Genomic DNA, 23,526 nt, shown 5'->3' on the forward strand with positions numbered 1-23,526 from the left:
GTGCTCAGGAGACCAGCAATTGCTGCATACCTCTCCAGACGTGCCTTGGCCACCCTTGTAAAACTCACCCTCAGCTGGCTGCAAAGAGGAGAACCACATCAGCTTCCCAGATGGAGTGCACAGAGGGCACTAGCAGAGGACAGCAGTCTTCTTTAGAGCCCTACTATATGACCAGCTAGGTCCAAAGCATCTGCTGTTTTTCAGCTCACTAGTTTTGTCCACAAGATGCAGAGTTTAGAGGTACTGCCAAGAGAATCCACACCACAGCAGAGCAGTTATGACTGAGCAAACACCTTCTTGGATTTAAACCCTGAAAGCATTCACCCTTGAAAAAGGTTTCATCTCAACACAGCAGAACTAGTGTCTCCAGCAGACTTCAACACATGGGAAATGTGATCTGCTTTTTCTGCCTTCTCTGCTCTCATATGTAATGCTGCATTATAAGGCCATGAGGGGAAGTCAGGCTAGAAGAGAAGTAGGGAAGTCCCACTCCTCTCATTCAGATGTGGCCATAGTCACAGAGAATATGGGTGTTAGCCTTCTCTCTTCTGCCAAAAGCCACTACACAACCCCATCACATACTGCCTCTCCATAGAGAGCAGGGCTGACTCACCCCAGGGCATAAAGGAAACAAACCTGTTGTCATTAAAAAGCTGTTATCCTTAATGAAAGCTGGAGAAGGTTCAAAGTGGCCAGAAGTCTTATATAGAAAATAGGAAAGAGAAATACTTTAATAAAAAGCTTTTAGTGGTTTTCTCTCTGGTTCTTTTGCTTTCCCAAAGAAAGGGAAAGGAAACCAGCCAACTTTTCTGAACCTGGTACATTGTTTTCTTCTTCTTTTCCTAAGAGAAAATAAAGGAACAGTTTGTGAGAGTCTTAGCCATGAGAGGGACCCTATGAACAAGGTAAGCCATATTCCTTCCCCTAAGCAGAAGAAAAGCCTTGAACAGGTTTGCATTCAAGTCAAACCTGGAATTTTCCCCTAGTCTGTGAAGGCCCAGGGTGACACCTGACTCCACAAAGCATTACAGGGAATCTTTTAAGTCCAGAATAACCCCATTACAAGGCACACTCTCTAGCAGAAGGAACACAATGCCTAAAATCCTCTATCAATTCCACAAGCTACATGACCCTCTCCCACATTAAATCAAAAGCAGTGCCTCACTTTTCAGATTCCTCCCAAACTAGCCCCATTCTCATGCTTTCACCAGCTGCCTCCACAGACAACTGCTGCCTCCTTCAGCCCTTGCGCCTTTGCAGCAACCTCCTCCAGCAACGCTTCTCCTGCAGCCCACGCCACGCTGTGAGATGGCTCCAGGAGCAGCAGGCAGCAGCAGCCTTCCCTCCCTTCACTGACTTGGGCTGTGACTCAGTGCCTCCCGCTTCTATAGCCTGCAGGATTTTGCTGCTGGTGTTTAAGGATGGAAGAGATCAACAGAGACATGAATAAAACAGCCAGGGACTTCTCCCAGCAGTTCTTTCCTCACTCCAAAGAACCTGTGACTCAACTAGATGAAGCTTTTTGTCTTCTTTAGCACAGACCATTTTATTCCCTTCCCACGAGGTACCTCCAAGTGTGGATGAGACGCTACAGCAGAAACAAGAAGTGCATACATACCCCAGAAACAGCAGCCTGGTTCACACCCCACAAGATCGGTCTTCCCAGTCACCAACAGATCATCCTGTCTCACGCAAGTTGATCACTTTGGCTAATCTGTTCTCAACATAAGAGCCTGGGACTCCAGGTCACCATTTCTCCTTCTCTTCAGTCAGAAGGCAACAGTTGCAACTTGGCAGAATCCAGGCCCCTTTATTTTTCCACAAGTGGCTATTTAAAAGATTAAGATGAAATAGCTAAAACATCCTCATTTTCTGTAACTGGGTCTTTTCACTTGGCCATTTGTAGGACTAGACCCAGAACAAAGGAGTTCTAGTTTCTGGGCCCCTCCTCAGCTTTGGAGCCACATCGTCTCTTGAAATGTACCCATTTCCCTTTGTTTTAACAGAAAAAGGGCAGTAAATTGACCCTTGTAAATTAATAAAGTTCCAGCTAATCTACAAAGAAGCAGATGTTTATTTGCAATAGGGTACCACTTAGGTGATGAAACCAGAGGCCTTATCTACAATGAATATACCTCCACAAGAGATTCAAGGCCACCCGCCTGTACAAGTTCACTCTCTGCAGATTATAGCTAAACACTTCACAGAACATTAAGAAGCAGTACAAAAATATGATGCAAAATAGAGCTAAAAATCAAAGCATTGACCCAAACTCACAGAAGTCAACTCTCAGCAGAGGGTCATTTTTGTGACCAGCATTTCTGAGTGCAACTAGGAAACCGCATGCAATAATAGCAGGGATGAAAATAAACAGAACCTGTAACACTGCCTCACCTATTTAACAGCTTTATTCAATTGATAAAATTTACATGACAGAAATGGTCACATTTATTTTCTTAAATGAGAGCAGAAGCTGTCACGGGTATGGGAAGGCATTGACCAGTCAAGCATTCATGTTCCTTGAGCAAAACCAAATCACCAAGGCACAGGGCACTCTGCACTTTGCAATTTAGTAAATGCAAAGAGAATAATATTTTGCTTTATTTTACTTGGAATAAGGTGCACTGCTTTTTTTCCTCTCCTCTAGAAATTAACTTTTCTAATATTTCAGCACTATTTCAGCTATACCCAGGCTTGAATTATAGAAGTCTGGGAGAAACTTAATTTACCTCCTCAAAGCACATTCCTCTTTTCAATACCCAGGGCTCCCACTCAGATTCATGAAAAATTATGCCATAAATTACAACATGAAGAAAAATATTGTAAACAACAAGCTAAAGAAATTAACTGTATGAGGAAAACATTTTTCCCCTTCACTATTAAAGTGTGCTTTATATAAACAAGCTGTAAAACTCCACCAAGGTATTTCCAATGGAATTCAGTTTTCATTACTAAGAAACTTGCTCTATTTTTCTTACAGTAACTGTAGGAAGGAGCACATTAAAAAACCCCTAGTGGCTTGTGGAAAGATACAGGGTAGAAAAAGTTTGATCTAAAACAATTCAGCAGATGGAGATGTTCCTAGTCAGCAGTGTGGGAGTCCTTTATTTCTTATCAGTAAGGATAATGGCATGAAAACAGGAGTTTCCTGTTATTCTTATATCAGAAGGTGCCTTCTTTTGTGGATGAAAATCACAATTAGTCACTGTGGAAGTGTTAAGAGTGATACAAGCAGAGGATGCTAAGATTTGGGAAGAATGGGTTAACTGCACCTTCTCCTGTTTTTTTCTGAACTGTTTTTGCCCTGGGACCTCACAACAAGTTTACACAGGCAGACTACCAAGTCCAACTCTCCAGGTCTTCTGGTAGGATCTGCTCTTTAGTCTGTTGCCTGCAGGATGTGGGCCACGAGTCCCTACATACTTTCTATGGTGTGGAGATCACTAGCAATTTTTGACAAGTTAGATTAATTGTGCTATAGAAGGTAAAGGAATGCATTCTGCTGAATGACCAGAGCTGCCTACAGAGCTCGCAGCTATTGTTCAGTAGCTGGACCAGGATTTTATCGTAACACATCAGAGAAAAAAGTTACGAGCTTTTTTGTTTCTTTTCCCAAAACTATCTTTCCATGGACCTATGTGACCCTGCCAAGTCACTTTAAAAATTAATAGAAGTGCTGTACATTTCTGTTCCATCTGCAGCATAGCATTGCTATCAACACTGTCTGACTCAGAGCCTTAAAGAAAACAGTCAGAAATAGACATCTGGATGACAGAAGAGGTCACTAGGCTTTAAACAATGACATTCTGAAGGGACTTATAATTTTCCTAATGAGTCCAAGAAATCGGCATTATAAGCCCAAATCACCCTAATACTATCTCTGAATATTCCTTTTGTATCTCTGCCACTAATTAAAATAATGCTTAATAGTATTCAACATTGCCGAAGGAAGGGGAGCCACAAAAGCAGCTCACAAGCACCACAAATCTAAATCTTGAGGAAATTTCCACATATGAAATTCAGATTTAAAAAATTATAATCATGTTGATAATCACATCTCGAACCCACAATGACAGTCACTGCTTTGGAAAGGGAGGTGGATGAAAAAGGATCCACAGAGGCTTTTCCGATGCCTGTCCCCATCCATGCAGCCACCTTGTAGCCGCTGGACTTCGCTCACATGCCATACCCCTAGGAAAAACAGCAGAGGGGAGAACCTGCCAATGCCACTTCCAGCAGCCTGCAACACAGAGAGGCCCCCACTTGCCACTTGGAAGGAAAAGGCTGCATCACATCTCTCAGGCAACAGGCTGTGACATCCTTTGTGCCTGTCACATCCAGTCCACATAGCACAGTGAACTCTGCACCCAACAGTTGCACCACTAGTCTGGCAGTCACACACAGCCCTGATTTTGCTTTCTGTCTCTGAGGAAATCCATCTGTGCTTCCCTCCTGCTCTGCTCTATTCCTGCAAGTACTTTTCTCCAGGGCAGGGTGGAAAAAAAAAAAGGCAGGAAAAGAACAGCAAGGAGTAGATTTGTATCTGCTTTATAAACTAATAAGATGACTCAGAAGTTGACCCATCCTCACCAAGCCTTCCACTTGCCAAAGGGCTATGTAACAGCAGGTCTACCTGGTCAGCTCTGCTAGAAAAAAGCCAGGTTGCCATGCAAATACATTGACCAAGTCACTGTAACTCATTTTGAGATGTGAGACCCCATCAGCATCACTCTCACCCCCACCAACATTGCTACTTACCTTTACAACCAGCAACCTCACTCACGAGGACTTCAACACCACTTTGGTACCAAGTATATCACAGAATCACAGTTGGTACCCAGCATATCATCCAGGATCAGAGGAAAGACTGGAGGGAATATGTTTCATAGTTCAGAGGAGTGACAGAGAGACTATACAGAAGGAGATCACGACCAGCAGTACAAAGTACATGTCACCTCATGACACAGCAGTAGCTGTTGTGAAGCATATGCCTGATGTACAGGTTTAGGTAAGCTAGGAACCAACAAGAGATGCACATTGTTCTTAGTACCTTGGGCAACCACCTTTTTCTCCAGTCAGTTTTTCCAAGCCCTACTAAGACATTTCCACAGCAACATAAATTGCTAACAAAACTTCTCAGACACTTCCAGTCCTCCTCTGTAGATTTCTAAGAAAAATGCACCTATAAATATCTTGCTGTAAAAAAGTGACAGTGAATACTCAAAGGAAAAGTCTGCTTTGAACTGCTGGTGTCAAGGGCCTGATCCGCATTTGCTGAAAAACAGATTCACTCTCAAGACAGACCTTCCTCCATGAGTTCTATATCTCAGGGAAAAACAAGTTTTTATCTCCTCTTGGTAGCCAAAATTATTGCAAACATGAATGGAGACTAAGCCAGCGTAACATGTAACAATTACAGCAACACTCTCTTGAGCCTGCAGATGGTCTGCAACCATTTGCATGAGATGGCAACCATCTTTCTTCATTAGCAAGCCATTAAATTCTCCAGCTGGATTGGGGAAAATCAGTGGGGGTAAGGCAACATCTGCCATTGCTGCAGTTGTGCAGCACAAAGAAAGCACACATACTCCAAGCTGCTAAACAAGGGCAGAGGTAGAGCTTAGCATTTCTTCTCACTGAGAAATGGTATCCAGTAGTTAGCTGCTGCCTACAGGCCAGGCTCTATCCTGGACCCATGTGCAAGCATTCCAGTAACTGTGGGAGGATCAAAAGCACAAGCCTCACCCTTTCAATTAAAGAGCAGCTCTGAATGAGAGGCAGTAGGCTGTTGAAGATACTGTGGCCACCCACAGCGGGAAATGTGAGCATATGTGGAGCTGAAAGCATGTGTGCTACTGCGGGCCAGCCCCTGGGTGCTGACATACCGCCCCACCTTCAGAGAGCAGCTTTCAGGAATGGGCTTCAGGGAATCCATCTGGGCAAGCAGCACTGCATGGGGCTGCATCTGCTTACCTACCACCCTCATGCACCAGCTGAGCCGCCTCAGCCTGCTGGAAGGACACCTGCCACTCTGTTGGAGATGGAAAACAGGCCTTGCTGCTTCTTCGTGCAGTCAATGCTGAGACCACATCTCCAAAAGTCTCTCTGGCCTTGGACATCCTTGCTGAGGAAGGTTACATGAACCCAGGGGAGTCTGTGCAAAGCAGAGAAATGAGGACAGCCCCTGGCCTTAGTATTTGCTTTGAGAAAAGACTAATGAAGTCGATCTTACTCTCAGCACCAGAGGGAAGACTTCAAGGTGACCCAGCCACAGCATTCAAAACTGAAAGAGCGAGCGACAGGCACAGTGAAGTGCACACTATCCAGTGGACATTTTTCTAAATATAACACTAAAGAAATCAGGCAGATCCTCAAGTAAGACAGACAGAAATGGTCCTGAACCAGCTTTCATGAACCCAAATCAATCTTAGGGAATATAACGGAATTGCTTTGATTTACACCACGAATATGGTCTAGCACAAAGACTATTTTTACCCATCACCAAGAGAACTCTGTTACTACCCACAAGCTGCCAGGTGTTTCCCATCCACATTGTAAAAGACTCGGGCCCATTTCCATCACTGGAAGGCCTGTGGCAGGGGCTACATCCAGTCCTTGCTAGCCTCAGGTTGGCACTGAGCAAAGAAACAGGTGAAGAGCATTTCTTCAGACCCCAGAGTACCTGTTTCTGTAAATGTGAAGAGAGCAATCTCCAGCACTTTTCTCCAGAGTTTAGTTTACTGTGGAACAATCTAGAAGGCTTTAGCACCAGTCTGTGGTAGGTGTCACAGGGCAAAGGGGAGATTTAGGTCATGCGTGTTGGGAACCTCTGTGGAAAGCCAGAGCTCTCACTGTCCCCTCTCCGTTCACCCTATTGAGAGTGCACCAGTCCTCCCTCTCCATGGAGAGCTGAACCTGAGCATCAGCCAGGTGGTCTGAGCAAGAAAGGTCACAGCAGGGAGCAGAGGGACATAAACTGCAGGTTTCTGCAAGATGAAGGCTGCCAGAACACAGCCAGTGCAGTGCCAAAGGACCTGGGAACCCCAGGTGCTACAACAAACCAGCAGTTCCCACAGCACCAGAACAGACTCAGGCTGAACCAGGACACTTGGCTTCACCCCACCACTGCAAGGGATCTGACAAAAAGGGTGGAAGAGGAACAGAAGTCTACAGCTGCAGAACATCTCTTCAACTGGATGCTATAGGAGAAAGAAACCCTCTGCTTCAAAAAAAAGTCTTCCTCTTACTGCCTGTGGGGCAGTCTGAGTGTCCTGAAATCTGGATCTTCCTAGGCCAATCACAAAACCTAGTTTTGCTTCATCGCTGTCCATGATAACATCTAGCCTGTCAACACAGCTGATGTGTCAGATAACTTAATCCATCACTGAGCAGAGATGGAGGCAGAGGAAATAATGCAAAGAGTAGAAGCAGCGATGAGTAAATGGACTGTGCTATCCCATAAGCTAATGCAGCCACTTAACAGATGGGTCTAAAAATAATATAATAATCACCATGCAGTCAAAAAGATGCCTGAGTCTTTGGGAATATAAATGTTAAACCTCTCACTGTGTATGAAAACATGTCTATTAAAAGCAACATCAGACAGAGAAATAATCTGTGCTATTTTCCTCTCAAATGCTCATGGCACCAAGAAACAGAGCTGTTCCAGAAAAGTAAACATTTGCTTAAACATACCAGCCTAGTGAGTGACTCCAGATTTCAGTTTTAGAAAGTAACACAAGTACATCCAGCATTGTCTGTTCCTGCTGTAATTGACAGACTGACAATTCTGCCTTCATCCTTACTGCCCTGTTCAGCCACTTCACAGCAGCAGAATATGAGCTCTGGACATGCTGTGATTATCCTTTGCCAGCCTCCGAGAGCTAATAGGGAGCACTCTGTGCAGAGAAAAAGCTGTAAGTCCGCCTTTGTCCAAAACATACCTCCTGGCCTTCATCTCCTCATGCAGAACACCCAGCAGACACACTCAGGAGTTAACCAGTGCCTGCAGAAGTCAGGCAAGCAATGGGGTAACAAATGCCAAGGACAACTCTGAAGAGGAGAGCTGCAAAGTGCTTTAAATTCAGGGTTCACACCCCCCCCCCTCCACTTTTTATCAAAGGGCTATATTAAGAGATTTTCAAGCAAGGTGATCTTACCTCCATGCTTGTTATAGACAGTAAAGTTTGTTTGATGGTTTCTCTATTAACCGTGAGGCCTGCTCATTACTTGGCTGTAACACGGTGGTACCAGGAAGTCCATTGCAGCTCAAGTTTTTTTTAATAGCTTATGGTTATACACATGAAAATTACCTGAGCTCATAGCATACCACATTGCTGAGAGCCCGTAGCTGGTCACAGTCAAGTTCAGCCAGCTCTCCATTACCAAGGGTGTTTGGAGAAGCAGGTGAAGTTAGGAAATCCCATATTAAAAAAAAAAAAAAAAAAGTGTTATGATACCAAAGACCATGACCCCCAGACGGTGTTTACCAGCTGTGCCTACCATATATCCCCATTTTCCTGAAACACTGTCCAGACAGACTTTTGGTAAAGGCAGCCACAATCACATTTTTGAGTATGGTATGCGGGAATTTGGAGCAAAGGTGTGGAAGGAGTGCCAGGGGATGCTTTCTAGACCCAGACTAGTTCCAGAAAAAACATCATAGGGATAGATGCAAAATGAAGCCACACCTAAGGTGTCCAGCTGTTTGCAGGCATATCAGAAACTCTGTCAGATGAAAGCTTTGAAGCAAAAGCCTATCAGTACAAAAGACCTCCTCCACCTCTACTCCTCTAAATAAAAGCCTCTGACAAGTTCAGATGTTATTTTTAGGGTTTGTCTCCACTTTGTCACACTTCTTACAGATAAGCTAATGACCACTAGTCCAGAAGTTTACTACAGCACACTGCTATAGTGGCAAGGGGAAAGCATCTTGACTATTACACACAGAACAACTCGAACAAAGAGTTTGATGCAGAAACTCCATCCGGCCCTTACTAAGCTTTGGGCAACGCACACACTCAGCACCCCCTATAGCTGCCAGGTCAGAGGAGACCTCCAGGTGCAGCTCATCACATGCAGTTCAGTTTCTCCATCAACCAGACTAGAGAGCATTCATGGGTTGCTTACAGTGGGTCACTCATCTTCAGTTTTGTCTTCTATCCTTATGCGTATGTGCAATAGCAGCAGTGCTTGAATCATGACCTGAGCTACTTTTTCTTGGAGAGATAGTAAAACATGCAAAGAAGTTGTTCCAGGTACATCTGTCCTCACAGCTCCCACTGGACAACCAGCACTCTCCACTCCCTAAAGCATGCTTGCTGGTAGGTATGCTCATTAGATTATGAAAGTAATTATATTAGCAGCAGTTCTGATCCCTCATCAATATGTTGTTTCAAGAGATTATGCTGCTTACATTAACTGAATGAGAAAAATCTCAACCCAGTTTCATGGAAGACTGCTTTAAATGCTGATTAATAGCTAATTTTCCATCATTGCTGTTTCCTACTAAACATATATGCCAAAGGCCACTAACAGCTCAGGTACCAAATCCCCTCCCATAACCACCAAAACTGTAATTTATGTTTTTAATTAGCAGAAATATCCTCTAAGCTTGTAGTTGCCACAAATAACTTCCAATCCATTAGAGTATTAATTAGGGTGTTGCTATCAGGCAGTAAAAATAACACTGCAATGCTTTAAATGCTGCAGGAACTCATTCCTTAAACATTTCCTCAGCCTGTTATCCATGCTTCCCTTTTGCCCTTCGGCCTCTTCAAGCTGAATTGGCACCGCTGGTCTAGCCAGCTCACTGCAGCCCCTGCATGGGCACCCGCCTGCCTTCAGGCAGCAGCCACTCACTCGGTATTTAGCACGTATGACCCATCAGTTACCACTTCCACAGGCCCAGAACTAGCAACACAGGGAGCTCCAACAGCTGCCAGGTGGCCCTGCTCCTCCAGAACCTAACAAGGCTGCAGTAGTATTTGTTTGTAACACACAAACCTGCCGCGCTGCTTCCCAACAGCAGCACATGGGGAACAGCTACTTCCATCATTAGGCCTGGGGTTTGAATCTGAACCTGCTGTCTGAGACACTGCAGGTTAATATATATCCCAGCTCTTCACATCAGCTTGATCTGAAGGGGCTATTTACTTCATTTGCATTGCCAGTGGGGTGTACAAATGCTACCAGACCAGGACCTGCATGAGACATCTGCCGAGGCCTGTTCAACTGTGCATCATGCAGACACAATCCTGACTGCCAGGCTAATGGGCACAGCAGATGGAGAATGCCTTCTCCCTCTCTGCGTTAAGACTCACCACCATTCAACCCCTCTGTCAGCAGACATTACGTGGCACAGGTGCATTGACAGATTTTTCACCCTGAGGTGAGATGTGTACCATTGATCTGGGATATGGAGTCAGCGGTACAGGTAGCAATACATCCTAGGGCTCTTGACTACCTTTCTCTGGTATTAGGAAATTAGGTATTAGGAAAGCCTTTAGCTTCCTCTTGTTTAGTGGTTCCCTACTTTAGCACCCATGTACAAGCCATATTTAATTCTCCTGCTCTGCAAACCTGGAAGTTTGCCAAACAGCATCCAGGGGAAGGCTGCAGGATCAGAATGAACATGTCACCAAGTCTCTAGCCAGAAGCACAGTCATTCCTGCTAGCTGAACACGCTGCACGAGGGAAATGTCCAAATCCTCACAGAAGCTGACATCAGCTTCCCTTCCTTCCCAGACTGCTGTCACTTTTCTGTAAGACTCACATATGGAAGAATTTGCAAAGCCAGTGACTTACCTGGGAACATGCTAATCTACACCATTTACCGGGCCAGCTAAAATCCCCACTCAATCATGTTCTACACCAGCTGCTCCTCACGCAGGATCTGAGGGAGAAGCTGAGACCCCTTGTCCAAAGGCAAAGTGCAGACCACACCTCTCCCATTGGTCCAGAAGACAGAGCTGTTGTCAACCTTTAGCACCCAACTGTTACATACAGAGAACTGTGCCCTAGTGATGCTTCCTGCAGCACACTAGCAGCCCCAAGTCTCAGCTAAGCACTTTTACTTCAGGGTATGTGAAGCTGTATTGCCATGAGATCATGCCCCTTTCTCCTTAGCTTGAGGCAGCAAGCAGGCAGCTCCATGTAAGCAATCACTACATATAAGCACTGTTGCCATCCAACTCCCAAAAACAATGAGATCCAGAAATTGGCTGTTAAAGGCATGTATGTAAAGGGAATTTCAGTCACCAGCTGAATTCACCCAGTACTCACAATTTTATTAAAAACAGGCTCCAGACAGCAAACAAATACACACTGTGCTGCAGCATCCAAGATGCCCATTCCCCACTTTACAGGCTGCCAATTATACATTACTAAAGCTTTCTGGACGACAGGGGAGAGCCAAGACTTGAATCCTCCCTCTCCTTCCACAGAAGGCCATCCTCCCATACTTGACAATTGCTCTCTAAGGAGAGGCTTCCTTACTTTTAATGATTGTGGTAGGATAACATTAATTGTCAGGTGGTGAATGCAGCCCTTGCAGACAAAAGCATCCAATTACATTAAACACACAGCAAGTTCCAGAATCTATTAGTTAAATGCCTCATACCAAGGGAAAGAAAAACTAACACCCTCCATGTGTAAGATGGCAGGACACCAATTTATCACTCCTGCTAGCTCTGAGAAAACACCAGAGCTGTTGCAGGGTGATGTGAATGCTGTAACTTGGACAAGGGATCACAGGCAGCAGCATGGAGGGACATCACTGGCAGAAGACAGCTTTCTGCTAGTACACTGAAATCACAGCAGGTCCCAGGACAACTTCTGACAAATCTCAACCTGTCAAGAAAACAGCCAACATTTTGTCAGTCCACTCTACCACAAACAGCAAATGTATAGCTTTCAAATACCGCCCCCAAAAACTACTAGACAGCAAGGGTTGCCTGCAAACAGCAAAAGCTTCACTGTCTGGCACTCCAAATAGGATGCACTCTTAGAACTGCATTGTGGGAGCTTTTACAGTAGTACTTGACAGAAAGGTCACATTTATGCTCTTCATAGATACAAGCTACCAAGGAGACTTCAGCCTCCTTGTAGATACAACAGCTGCACAACAAGCACCTGAACAGCAACACAAGGCTGTAACCGAACGAAGCCAGTGACCAATAGCTGTTTATCCAATGAAGTAAAGTTCTGTTAAGCACATTTTCTAGAGCATTAGTGAAATCCTAATCAAACAGCCAAGTTTTCAGATGTCACATTGTTGATCATCTATAAAAAAAAAACAAAACAAAACAAAGGAAGAAAAACACCACCAAAAGCAATTCCTCTCTTGCAAATAGACACGTTGCTGGAAGCTGACTTCAATCCACACTTCTCCAAGGCATTGAGAGCCTCCCATTCAGAGGGGAAAAAAAGAGAAAAAATATCAAGAACAAAAGCTCCCTGACTCTGTAAAAAGCACCTCATTTCAACACTGCTTAAACAGGGCAAAACAAAAAAGCTATGCTTATGCCCTTGAAGTTAAATTGAAACCTGTCAGAGCTCTCTGCCATTTACTTGAGATCTTTTGAAAGCAATAATTCACTTTTGATCCTCAAGTCTTTTATGCATGTCAGATAGTGTTATACAATCAGTGTTACTATATGTGCAGACAGCACCCTCCAGTGCTGCCTGCCCAAAGCATGCAGCATACATGTACTTTCCCTGTAACAGAGGTGCAAAAACATATAGCCCCAATATACAGCCACATGAGGAACTGAAGCATCCTGCATCTGTGGAATGAGTCAGTCTGGCTCAAACAGAAGTTTGCATCAGCACTGCCAATTTGGTGGGGGAAAAGAAGTCTGAAGTCATCATGACAGATGCTCCTCAGCTGAACATTAAAAGGCAATCAATTACATTTGAAATATCTTCATGTCCCTAACAACTGACAAGGTATTAATCCCTGCAGGGAAGAAGGTAAAAAGGAAACTTGAATATTTCAACAGGTGTTGATACTCAGGTCGAACGCTTAGAAGGGCCCTCGCTGCAATGCTCAAATCTACACATCTGTCAAATCTCAAGGCACACTAACCTATAAACATTGCAGAAGCAACTCCCTTGCAGAAAGGTGTTTTTTCCTTTTGTTTTTATTTAAACCAGTGAGCACAGGTAGATCAAAGACTTACCTTTCTCCCCTGCCAGAGGGGCACACATGGTGGAGCAAACCAGGCAACTGCCCTCATCACACAATTCGTCACTGCCAGCTACAGCCATCACATCAGGTCTTCCAGAGGATCATCACCCCTCTGCGCTTGCAGCACCCTAGGAGTAAAGCCAAAGGGACCAGTTAGCACCAGGCCTTGCCACGGATGTGGGACACTGCAGCACTTCCCCACTGGTGCATCAGACATGATCTGGCTGTAACAGTGAGAAATCAACACTGTCGCTCTGATGGGGAAAAAATTTAGTCATCACTTACACCAGCGAGTCCCCAGGAGTTAGCTGGCTACACACCCACAGCAACTGTGCCACACTCCCACCTCCCCTGGCAGATCCACAGACACAGAGTAAACTAATGGCAGAGAAGTGGCAAAGCCATGCACAGATATGGCCACTGCTGAATGCTGAACATCTGCAAGCCGCTCACACTTCCTCACGTTGGCCAGCAAGGGGCAGGGCAGAAAAGACTCAACAGCACCTCTCTTCCAAAGGGACACACCTCAGACAGGATGGTTCCTGTCCCTTATTGGGGCAGATCACCCACATCTCCATGCAGGGTGTCCTTAAAATGAGCTCTCTGAACACAATGCATCAGGGAAAGAAACAGGACAGAGCTGTAAACCACCATCCTGTTCCAGCTCACCCCACACTGGCGTGGCTCACAGATTCCTTGACCTGCTGGTTCCTGTTCACTAGCCACACTGCCACTTTGGACATGCTGGAACAGGAGCAACATGAGGCACAAAGGACCCTGTTGCAATGCTTCTGCATGAGGAAAACCCCTGTGCTTTCACCCCTACAATATCTAGGCTAATGCTCAAAAGCACACATCAGTCAAGTCTCCAGGGACAAGGACTTTTGGAAGCAATTCCCTTGCAGAAAGGTATTTCCCCTCCCCCTTTTTAAATTTAATTTAAACCAGTGATCAACAGCTACTTTAAGGACTTACCATTCTTACTTGCTAGAGGTTCAGGCATGGTGGAGCAAACCAGGCAACTGCCCTCATCACACAATTCGTCACTGCCAGCTACAGCCATCACATCAGGCCTCCCACAGGCTCATCACCCCTCTGCAGCACCCTAGGAATAAAGCCAAAGGGACCAGTTAGCACCAGGCCTTGCCATGATGTGGAACACCGCAGCACTTCCCCACTGGTGCATCAGACATGATCTGGCTGTAACAGTGAGAAATCAACACTGTCGCTCTGATGGGGAAAAAATTTAGTCATCACTTACACCAGCGAGTCCCCAGGAGTTAGGTGGCTGCACACCCACAGCAGCTGTGCCACACTCCCACCTCCCCTGGCAGATCCATGGGCAATGAGCAAATTCATGCAAATCCTTCCCCAAAAAGAGCTGGCTGGTTGGCATGCTCAACATGCACCTGGGACAGGGGAAATACTGCAAGTCCAGAGAAAAAACACTGGCGTATAGAGCTCCTGCAGCAGAGCACAAGGCAGACAAGACATATAACAGAAAAAGAGGAGGCAGGCAGAGATAACAGTTTATGCACCTTGCAGGCCCAGCTTTTATGGCCATGCAAGGCTTCCGCCTTCCCAACGCAAAGGCGGCAGGTCACATGTGCAGCAGTAAAGGCTGCGCAGTTGCCAGACCACAGGCAGAGGAACAATCTGGCCACGAACACCATGTGGCCCATGCCGTGAACACTACTGCACACCTCCCAGCAAGGGGCAGGGCAGGAAAGCTCCAGAACCAGCCCCTCCTCCAAGGGCCCACTGCAGCCAGCCCAGCTCTGCCCCATGCCAGGGCTGCAGCAGAGTGCCCACGTGTCTCCAGCGTGGCCTGGTCCCCAGCCCTCTGACCACAGGGCATCTGCCAGGGGCTCAGATCTGCCAACCCACCGCCCTTCCCAGGCTGCAGGCTTCTTGCCCTGCTGGACCTGCCACCTTGCACGTAACGGGAGTGAGCCGAGGCACAAAGGGCCTGGCTGCAAGGCTTCTGCAGGACTAAACCCTCTCTGCTGTCAGCCCCACAGCATCCAGGCTAGTGGTCAAACCTACACAACTGTGCAGTCTCCAGGGTCACCAACCTGACAAAAAGCATTGCAGAAGCAACTCAGGAACTCTTTTGAAGAACATATATATATATATATATATATGTATTTTTAAACCAACGATGAACATTAAGGACTTGGCATTCCCACCTGCCAGAGGCTCAGGCATGGCAGAGCAAACCAGGCAGCTGCCCTCGTGGCACGCCTGACCCCGCCGCATCAGGTCTCCCGCAGGCCGAGCGCCCTCCGTCTCCGCAGCGCCCTAGGAGTGAAGCCGGAGGAACAGTGAGCACCGGGCCCCGCGAGGGGATGGGGCACAGCGGCGCTCCCCGCTGGTGCATCAGACATGACCTGGCTTAAACAGCGAGAAATCAACACTGTCGCTCTGACGGGGAAAGAATCATCATCACCTACACCAGCGAGTCCCCGGGGCCCCCCGGCCGCACACCCGCGGCTGCGCCCATGGCGGCCTCGCCACGCTCCCGCCTCCCCCGGCGGGCCCGGGGAAGACCTTCCCGGGAAGGGCGGCCCGTCGGCCGCTCATCGGGGAAACACCGCAGAAGCCCGGAGAAGAGCACTCGGGGACGGGGCCGCCGAGGCTGAGCGGAGAGGAGGCGGCCATGCCGCCAGCCCACGCGGCCCCGGCCGCTCCCTCAGCGGGCGGGCAGGGAGGCGACGCCGGCGGCCGCCATAAGCCCGCTGAGGCGGGGATGGCCGCCAAGAAGGGGCACAGGGATAAAGCCCGGCCCCACCAGGCCCCGACCGCCGCGCAGCCCAGCCCAGAACCAGCACCCACCTCAGCCACGCCGGAGCAAGAGGGCGGTGGGTGCCGCGCGAGGCGCTTTATAGGGGCGGCGGGGCCCGCCCCGGCCCCGCCCGCGCTGAGGCGGGAGGACGGGCATCGGCACCGGCGCCATGTCGGGCGGAGCTGGCCGGGCGGCCCGTGGGAGGTGCCTATCGCCCTGCCCTCCTCTCCCCCCCAACGCGGAGGGTCCCCGCGCCCAGGGGAGGCGATGGGTTGGGTCGCCCGGTCCCCGCTCTGCTGGGCTCGGAGCTGGTGAAGGGTGAGGTGGCGTGAGGTGTGCGCGGGGACGGCCGGGGCCGCCATTTCGCGGTGGAGGTCAGGGCGGGGCGCTGGGCAGCTCCCGGGCCCCGCTCACCTCTCGGCGGTGCGCGCGTGTAGTGCCCGCAGCCCGCCCCCGGGCCGCGCTCGCGTCCGGCCTCCCTGTGAGGGGACGGGGGCAGGCGGGCGGGTGCAGCCGGTCCGGCCGTACCCGCGCTCGGCGGTGCCCCCGCGGCGCCGGCCTCCGCCGGGCCCGCCGCCCTGGCCCCCGGCGGGGGTGCCGGTACGCGCGGTGTGGGGCTGCATGTGCCCCAGGCTTGGGGCATCGGTACGCCTAACGGGCTGTGCCGGGCTGGGCGAGTATGGCTTTGGAAAGTTAATTTTCTCTGTATTTTCTTCTCAGAAAGAAAAAAAAACGGGTTCTGAGATGTTTAGTGACTTGTCCAAAGGCACGTGCAAATGCAGTGGCAACGTCCAGCCTTAATCCCGAGCAGGAGCCCCCAGACAGTTCATTCAAGGGCTGCCCGCGTACACCACGGTGTGTCCCCCGGCTCAGGCTCCCTGCGGATGTGTGACCGGGCGTCAGCTCAGGTTCGTGTCACAGGGGCGATGCCTGCTGCAGTTTGGGGAACACAGCACAGTAGCAGTTATTGTGCTTTTAGGTGGCCATAGGCAGGCAAAACACATTGCATTAAATATTTTGCCACTGAGTAATGTGAGGAAAGGAGTAGAGAGCAAAGGATGTGTCTTGAATGAGAACAGCCTGGCTTGCTGTGGTGATTTTATAGCTATAAATTCACCTTGGAAATGGTGACTGTGAATCCAGCCACACGTATCTAGTGGAGATCTGCCACATGATATCCTTGAACAAGTTGAAGGTATTTTCTGTGTCCTGCACTCTTGTGTGCAGTGTGTGTCCGTGTTCAGAAAGGTCAGGCGGAGCACAGCATTTCATCCCTCACCAGTGGTCACTGTATTGCTGGGGGTGCCACCATATGATTCAGAAATGTTCTGCAGCAATGACCCCTGGCTCTCAGCACCTCCTGGGGAAGGTAGGAACTTTTGTCACTAGAATAAGACTAGCTTAAAGAAATGGCATTGAAATGGAGTCAAAGTTTAAGAGACAGGGGCAGGCAAGGGAAGGCACAAAGCCATATGCTGGTTTTACATCAGCAGGGTGGTCTTTTGGGCTAAACACAAGAGTTGAACAATCCTGAGTTCTGTGATAAGTGGCTCTGGTCTAGACTAGTGCAAAATCATGTAATTGCTCCATGCTTAGGGTTTTTCTGTTTGTAAAATACACACTGGTTATGCCAATGTACCAGGCATAGCTGTTCAGTAGCTGATCTGAGGTGTATGAAGTGTCAGCATTGTGTGATGTGTCACTTCAGTGCTTCAGCAAACCAGCTGTTGCTTTGGTATCAAGCTTCTGCTGACTAAACAGGGATTCAGTGACAGGGAGACCAGATCAATCCAGTTGCAAGGTGAATACGTCCTGTGGGACCAATGGAAGGGGTAGTTCAAGGATGGTTCTTGCAATGTCATGAGAAAAGAAAAAGCATGTGGTGAATTTGTCAGCTAGTTTGCAAACATACAGCCAAGGCTCTGCAAATCTGCCTAGAGAAGGCACATGAGATATTTTAGATGCTCTGAAATGAGCAAGCCTATCTTGTTTTATTCACCTCCCTGTCTAGTATTATCTACAGACACACTGCCAGTACATATATAGGCCTTATAGTATGTTTGGTATAACACTGCATAACTCAGCTACCATTAAAATGCTTTTTCCAAATTAAATGTGTTTGTAGGCAACTAATTCTTGAAAGCAGCTTATCAAACAGGACTTTTGGAATAAATCTCAATCCCATTAATCCACGTTTCAGAACACCAAAAGATGAAAGGACAATCAAAGGAAGGACATTTTAAGAGGATTACAGGGAAAACTAATCTTGTTGCACTGCAAACCCATGTCACATGTGCAACACTGAAGGAACTGTGAATGTGATTTGTGTTGCCTAGCTTGGCAAGGAAGGGAAAATGGGAAGGTCTGGGATGTTAAAACAGCTGCAGCAGAGCTTAGTGTCGAATTTATTTGATTTCACCGGGTTTTATTCTCCTTGACAGAACCATGTTGAAAATCTCTTTAGTTAGATGAGTTATTCAGCTTGCACACGGCTCATTGTAGCAAGACTCATTGAACTCAGGAAGTTCCTCAAGAGGCAGCAAAAGTCAGAACATACTCAAGTCGCAGTTCTCCTTATTTTTCACTTGCAGAGGGTCCTTTTCCATGGGGCATTGCTGGCCAGAGCAGCCAGCCTGTGAAAGCGTTGCTTCACAGACTATTAGCAGGGCTTTTGCTGGCAAGACACGCATCTCCCACGGGACAGCCACACTTTTCTTGCACAGGGTGGTTATTCACTGCAGCCGCAGGCAACAGCATGCTGGGCTGGGCCCTCCAGTCCAGTGTCCCTGTGTTTGCTCTTGTATGAGTCGTGCAGGAGCAGTTACTCTGTCTAACCTTGCAGCAGTGGCCCAAGCGAAGGTAAAAGGTTAAAAGGCAGTTAGTCACATGCATTTTTTTTAACAGTACCACAACTTCTGAGGAATGCTTTTGTATTACGTGCCAGCCTTCACAGGGACATGTTTTAAGCTTCTTCCAAATGCCAACACTGAGTGCTAGCACAGAATCATTCTTTTCTCTAGTGCTTAAGGAAGGGGAAACTCAATGAAAGAAGAAATGCTTCTGAATTGCTAAACAAGACCTTGTTAATCTCATAGGATGATTAAATATTTCACATGCCAGCATCCAACTGCTACATTGTTATGTTCAGCGTGTTTTTTTTTTTTAAATCAGAACTGAAGAAATCCAGACTTTAATTGGGATGCAAGCTCTGACTTCCCAACATAATAACCTAAACTGAAAACCCAGCCCAGGTGCCTCCAATATGCAGGAAATTTCTAATACAGATTGTAATTTTCCAGCATAAAATTTTGTAATAGAATTGTTAAAAAAAAAAAGCTATACATCAAGAAAGCCATGAAAAGATCTCTCTGAACTGTTGGGCCAGCAACTTCACTGTGGAGCACTATGATAATCAAAACAAAACAGCACAGTGACAGGGTATTGAAAAAAATCTTTGTGAGGATCTGCCAAATCATACACACTGGTGTTCTGGAATATGAAAAATTCCAAACACAAAATTCACAGAAAAGATTAAAGGGCAGCAAGAGAAACTGCCATAGGTTAGTTGTGGAGCCAGAATTTTTCTAGCCTGCAGCTGAAACCAGAAACAAATGAAGACTGTGAATGACCCAGCTGAGTTTCAGCAAAAGAGACCCAACAGGGAGGTGTATTCAGATTTCCCAGTTTAATAGGCTATTTGCACATAAATGACGTTCTATTTTCTTTTCTTCCTACAGACTGTCAAGAGTTTCCTGCCAAGAATGGCAGAAATGCATCATGGCTACTTTGTGACCGTAGCAGGAACTTCAGGCCTGTTTTCAGCAGCAGGTTTAGAGGTCAGTAGCTGTGGATCACCAGGGACACAGAGCACTCTGATGGAGAGATCCTGACGTTCATTTTTCTGATGAACACAAATCTTCCCTAGGGATGCTGCAGTGTTTTAGGGTATGACCACTGCAGCAAGTCTTAGGGTGAGCCAGAGCGCTACACCTTGCAGGACTGGGTCCTTTGCTGATTTTATGTACCTGTTCAGTTTTAGCTTTAAAATCGATCAAAATGTTCTAACAGTTTTTCCAAGCTCAGATAAACCTTTTAAAACATGAAAACAATAAATGCCTGTTAGACAAGCAACTGCCTTGTTAACAGCTTTGCACTGAGGATACAGCAATTTCTAATGCTGTGTGACACCAGTAAAATTTTGCAAAATTATTGGCTAGACTCTACAGAAAACATTTTTGGAATGTGAAGGGAGCTTTGATGGCTTACAGATTGCTCCCTTTGGTTATTAGCAAATTAATTTTACATAGGCATTGATGAAAGACACTACTCTGTCAGAAAGAGATGGAGCAAAAAGACAAAGGAAATTGTAAACAAATATGGTGGTAACTTAAAAGTGACTTTACAAATGTTTACATCCTTCTGTATCCTGCAAAATAACTGAGTGTTTTTTAGTCCATTTACATGGGACAAGCTTTTCAACTGCAATGTTGAAAAACCATGTGCAGGAACTCAAACACATTACAAGACTTTTCAGTTACTTACGTAATTTAACTTACGTGGAAATGCTTTGGTTCAACAGATAAACAGTAGTTTAGTTCATCTGAACAGTGTATTATTAGGTACAATCAAGAAGGGACCACAAGCCTTGCTGTTGGCTTCTTGAGATCAGGAGGTGTCAAGGTAGGCAGCACAGGATGAAGAGAAAACGCATCTCCTAGAAGCTGACCTGTTTTCTAAGCAGTGCCTGGAGTGGTCATTCAACAGCACCATTTTTTGCACTGAGGATGACAACGCTCCAGGGTAGCCAGGTGAAGAGCACAGGACCCCACGCAGCACTGACTGCGAGTACAGCTCGCTCTCTGATTCATTCCTGAGTTTGGAAGAACACCTCATGGTACATTTTGTTGAAATGTGTTTCTCTCTAAGGAAAGGAAAGATACTTCATATACCTCACAGATGCAGGAGTCTGTCCATCACAAGTCAGATAATCCTAAAGCCTGCTTAAAGAGATACTACTCTTCTGGGAGTAGGAGTTCATGGAGAGAAGGGGAGGGGAAGAGAGTAAGCATCTTTATGAAGTAAAACCAGTAGCAGGAAGGGAGGGGTGAGCACGACACATAGCTAAAGGCTAAACCAGCTTCCCAAAAGAAAATGCTAACAAAAAATCCTGACAGACAAGAAGATGGGAAGTAATGGCAGCATTCACAAGGAATTTGGAAACATGCCTCTGAACCACAAGGTTTGTTCCCTCCCTGGGTAGCCCAGAGGACCATGGACTCAAGTGCTTGCCGATGCAGTATGTGTAAGCTTGTGCACATTCATGGTTTGAACACTTGTCACGTGCTTGTTTGAAGCGGGACTAGGTTTGCTGGATGTCCAGCCTAAACAAAAATGCACCACGTTCAGCATGCGGGCAGAGGCCGTTAAAATCAATAAAGTTCTATCCAGCTGACTGATGAATGACAGGAGGTCTGCATTTGACCCACCTGAAGTATCACTTTAATCTAGGTACATCTTCCCTATCTGCATACAGTTATGGACTGGCAGAATGGGGAGGGGTTAGACAGTAAAAGCTCTTAAATAACCTTTTTTCTTTTAAATAAAAATCAGCATTGGATTTCTACATCAGCCTTTTAGCACATGGAAATACAGGAAGTTAAAACACTCACTGAAAACAACAGTTACCTTTGAAGTTAATACAGTACGAGAGAAAGCACAACAGTTATTGCTAAGAATGCTTAGAAGAGAGAATTATTTAAATGTATTTAGCCTTTGTGAGTTTGAAGTAGCACATTTTCTTCAAGTTTTTATCCACTTTAGTAATTAAAATAACTTGGTGGCTCAACGTTTTTAATACATAAGCTCCTGTGTATCTACTTAAGAAGCTATAAAGGGAATTCACAAATTTTTAATGCAAATGCAGTGGCAGTTTGTAGGACAGTTATACTGAATCTTATTTACAACAAGCTACTGATGAATTTATTTTTCCAGTGATGCCTTCCTTTCCCAATTGTTTTTGCTAGGCAAGAGCTTAATAGTCACCTTGGTTAAAACCAAGCTACTGTGTGACAACAACAATGAAAGCAATACTTAGCAATCAGACCACAATATATATCCCTACTGTGATGTTCTTGGTTGTGGCTTTAAAATGGTAACAGCAGCAGTTTGGGAGATTGCACCCATGCTAAAATGGGGAATAGGGATTAGTGTCTGTAAGGATGCCCCATTGTCCCCAAACTAATTTTGCGTTTGGGCTTTGACATGAAATCTATCAGAGGTTTTGTCCCATAACACAGGGTTGGGATTGCCTTCTTTGGGAGCACTAATCTCCCTCTGCTAAAAAAAGAAAAAAAAAAAGGCATTTAAACATAAAATATTATCTTTTGGTTGGAAATTTTGTTGCATTAGGATATTGCTAGCGGTATACAAAATAATCTGTTTTGTCAGAGAATAAAATACACTCTTGGATAAGTATTATTTGCCATCTGTATGCTTTTATTCAGTTCTAATCCAGAGATTAAATGAATACTCTTGAGATTTTAATTTGCTCTAACAATTTAATTTTTTTCCCCAGCCTCCTTCCATGGGACGTTCAGGTTCTTGCTCAGAAGCTCCTTTAAATAAGCGTATGTATCCAGGCAGCAGATAAAGGGACGCAACGCAGCATGTCACAGCCACAGAGATGAAGTTGAGTATTTTCAGATTTGTAACCACCTCTGGAGTAGCATTTCTTTGTCTGAGCTTAAACAGAGAAGTCATCTAAATAAAATCACTTAAATATAGAAGCCCTTAAGGAGGGTATTACATTGATTCAGACTTATTCTGTTGGTTTCTATCTGCAGACTTTCAAAATAAAAGCAGCAAACAATTATGTGGTTGCTTCACAGAACAAGATTAGTGAAGTGGAACACACACATCCTATCCTTTCCTGCAGTTAGGCACTTTTGGAACCTCCATCATTTGTCTTTATGGGACAGAACAAAATTGTTTTTAACTTTGATCAGTGGTTAGAACAGAATTTTGGTTTGATCCTTATGTAACATAAGAATTGCAGTGGAGCTCTGAGTACAGCTACATTTAACTATGATGTGCGGTACTAAAGTTTGACCAGAGAATTGAGAAGAAGAATAACTACCCTGCTGGCTCTAGATTCCCCAGCTGAGTCCTTCCAGACATGATTTATCCTAAGGAAGTATCAGCTGTCTATATCCTTACACAAAACAACAACAAAAAGTTATGGAATGTACGTTAACATTATGGAACAAACAGGTATCGCAGTGAACCCAGGCTGCTTCTCATTCTGTAGGCACATTTTGGCTATCCTACAGGTCAGCATTCCCAAAAATAAATTTTGCACAAATCTTTCTTTTCTTTTAAGATCTCCATCCTGAAACCAAGAATGACGGATCATGAAAAGTAATTTCTTCCTTTGGGGAGTCAGGACTTCCTACTAACAAGTATTCTGCTTTAAAAAAAAAACCCTGACCAATTTTCATTATTCCCCTTTAACTTTTACGTGATGCAGTTTTTTGTCTCAAGGGTAGCAAACCGA

At 46.0% G+C, this 23,526-nt stretch overlaps 1 protein-coding gene, 1 long non-coding RNA gene and 3 other non-coding genes across 7 annotated transcripts in view; 1 reads left to right on the forward strand and 4 right to left on the reverse strand.

Annotated features, from left to right (window-relative positions):
- LOC137672145 (somatomedin-B and thrombospondin type-1 domain-containing protein-like) overlaps nucleotides 1-15,512 on the reverse strand; it is a 32,056-nt gene extending 16,544 nt beyond the window's left edge. The window contains exons 1-4 of one of the 2 annotated variants that reach the window (XR_011049512.1): nucleotides 15,379-15,511; nucleotides 14,165-14,294; nucleotides 13,182-13,317; nucleotides 11,219-11,850 (exon numbers count right to left, since the gene is read on the reverse strand). Coding sequence is in view for 1 of the 2 variants with exons in the window: in XM_068416174.1 (XP_068272275.1) it covers nucleotides 13,182-13,269 (88 nt within the window). In the remaining variant the exon portion in view is untranslated. Of the gene's footprint in view, nucleotides 1-11,218; nucleotides 11,851-13,181; nucleotides 13,318-14,164; nucleotides 14,295-15,378 lie in introns of those variants that run through there. The other variant, XM_068416174.1, reaches the window with a different exon arrangement.
- LOC137672338 (small nucleolar SNORD12/SNORD106) lies at nucleotides 13,390-13,480 on the reverse strand. The gene has a single exon (XR_011049572.1). It is a non-coding gene; the product is annotated as a small nucleolar SNORD12/SNORD106 (small nucleolar RNA).
- On the reverse strand, nucleotides 14,366-14,456 carry LOC137672339 (small nucleolar SNORD12/SNORD106). Its single transcript, XR_011049573.1, has one exon. It is a non-coding gene; the product is annotated as a small nucleolar SNORD12/SNORD106 (small nucleolar RNA).
- Nucleotides 15,513-15,559: 47 nt separating the features above from the next.
- Nucleotides 15,560-15,648, reverse strand: LOC137672340 (small nucleolar SNORD12/SNORD106). The gene has a single exon (XR_011049574.1). It is a non-coding gene; the product is annotated as a small nucleolar SNORD12/SNORD106 (small nucleolar RNA).
- A 485-nt stretch (nucleotides 15,649-16,133) lies between these two features.
- Nucleotides 16,134-22,790, forward strand: LOC137672313 (uncharacterized). 2 transcript variants are annotated; one of them, XR_011049571.1, is made up of 4 exons: nucleotides 16,134-16,307; nucleotides 16,695-16,882; nucleotides 19,712-19,810; nucleotides 22,549-22,790. It is a non-coding gene; the product is annotated as an uncharacterized lncRNA (long non-coding RNA). The 2 variants fall into 2 exon arrangements; XR_011049570.1 differs by having other exon boundaries at nucleotides 16,135-16,292.
- Nucleotides 22,791-23,526: the final 736 nt, after the last annotated feature.

This window comes from Nyctibius grandis, chromosome 19, assembly GCF_013368605.1.
Source record: "Nyctibius grandis isolate bNycGra1 chromosome 19, bNycGra1.pri, whole genome shotgun sequence".
Classification (NCBI taxonomy): Eukaryota; Metazoa; Chordata; class Aves; order Nyctibiiformes; family Nyctibiidae; genus Nyctibius; species Nyctibius grandis.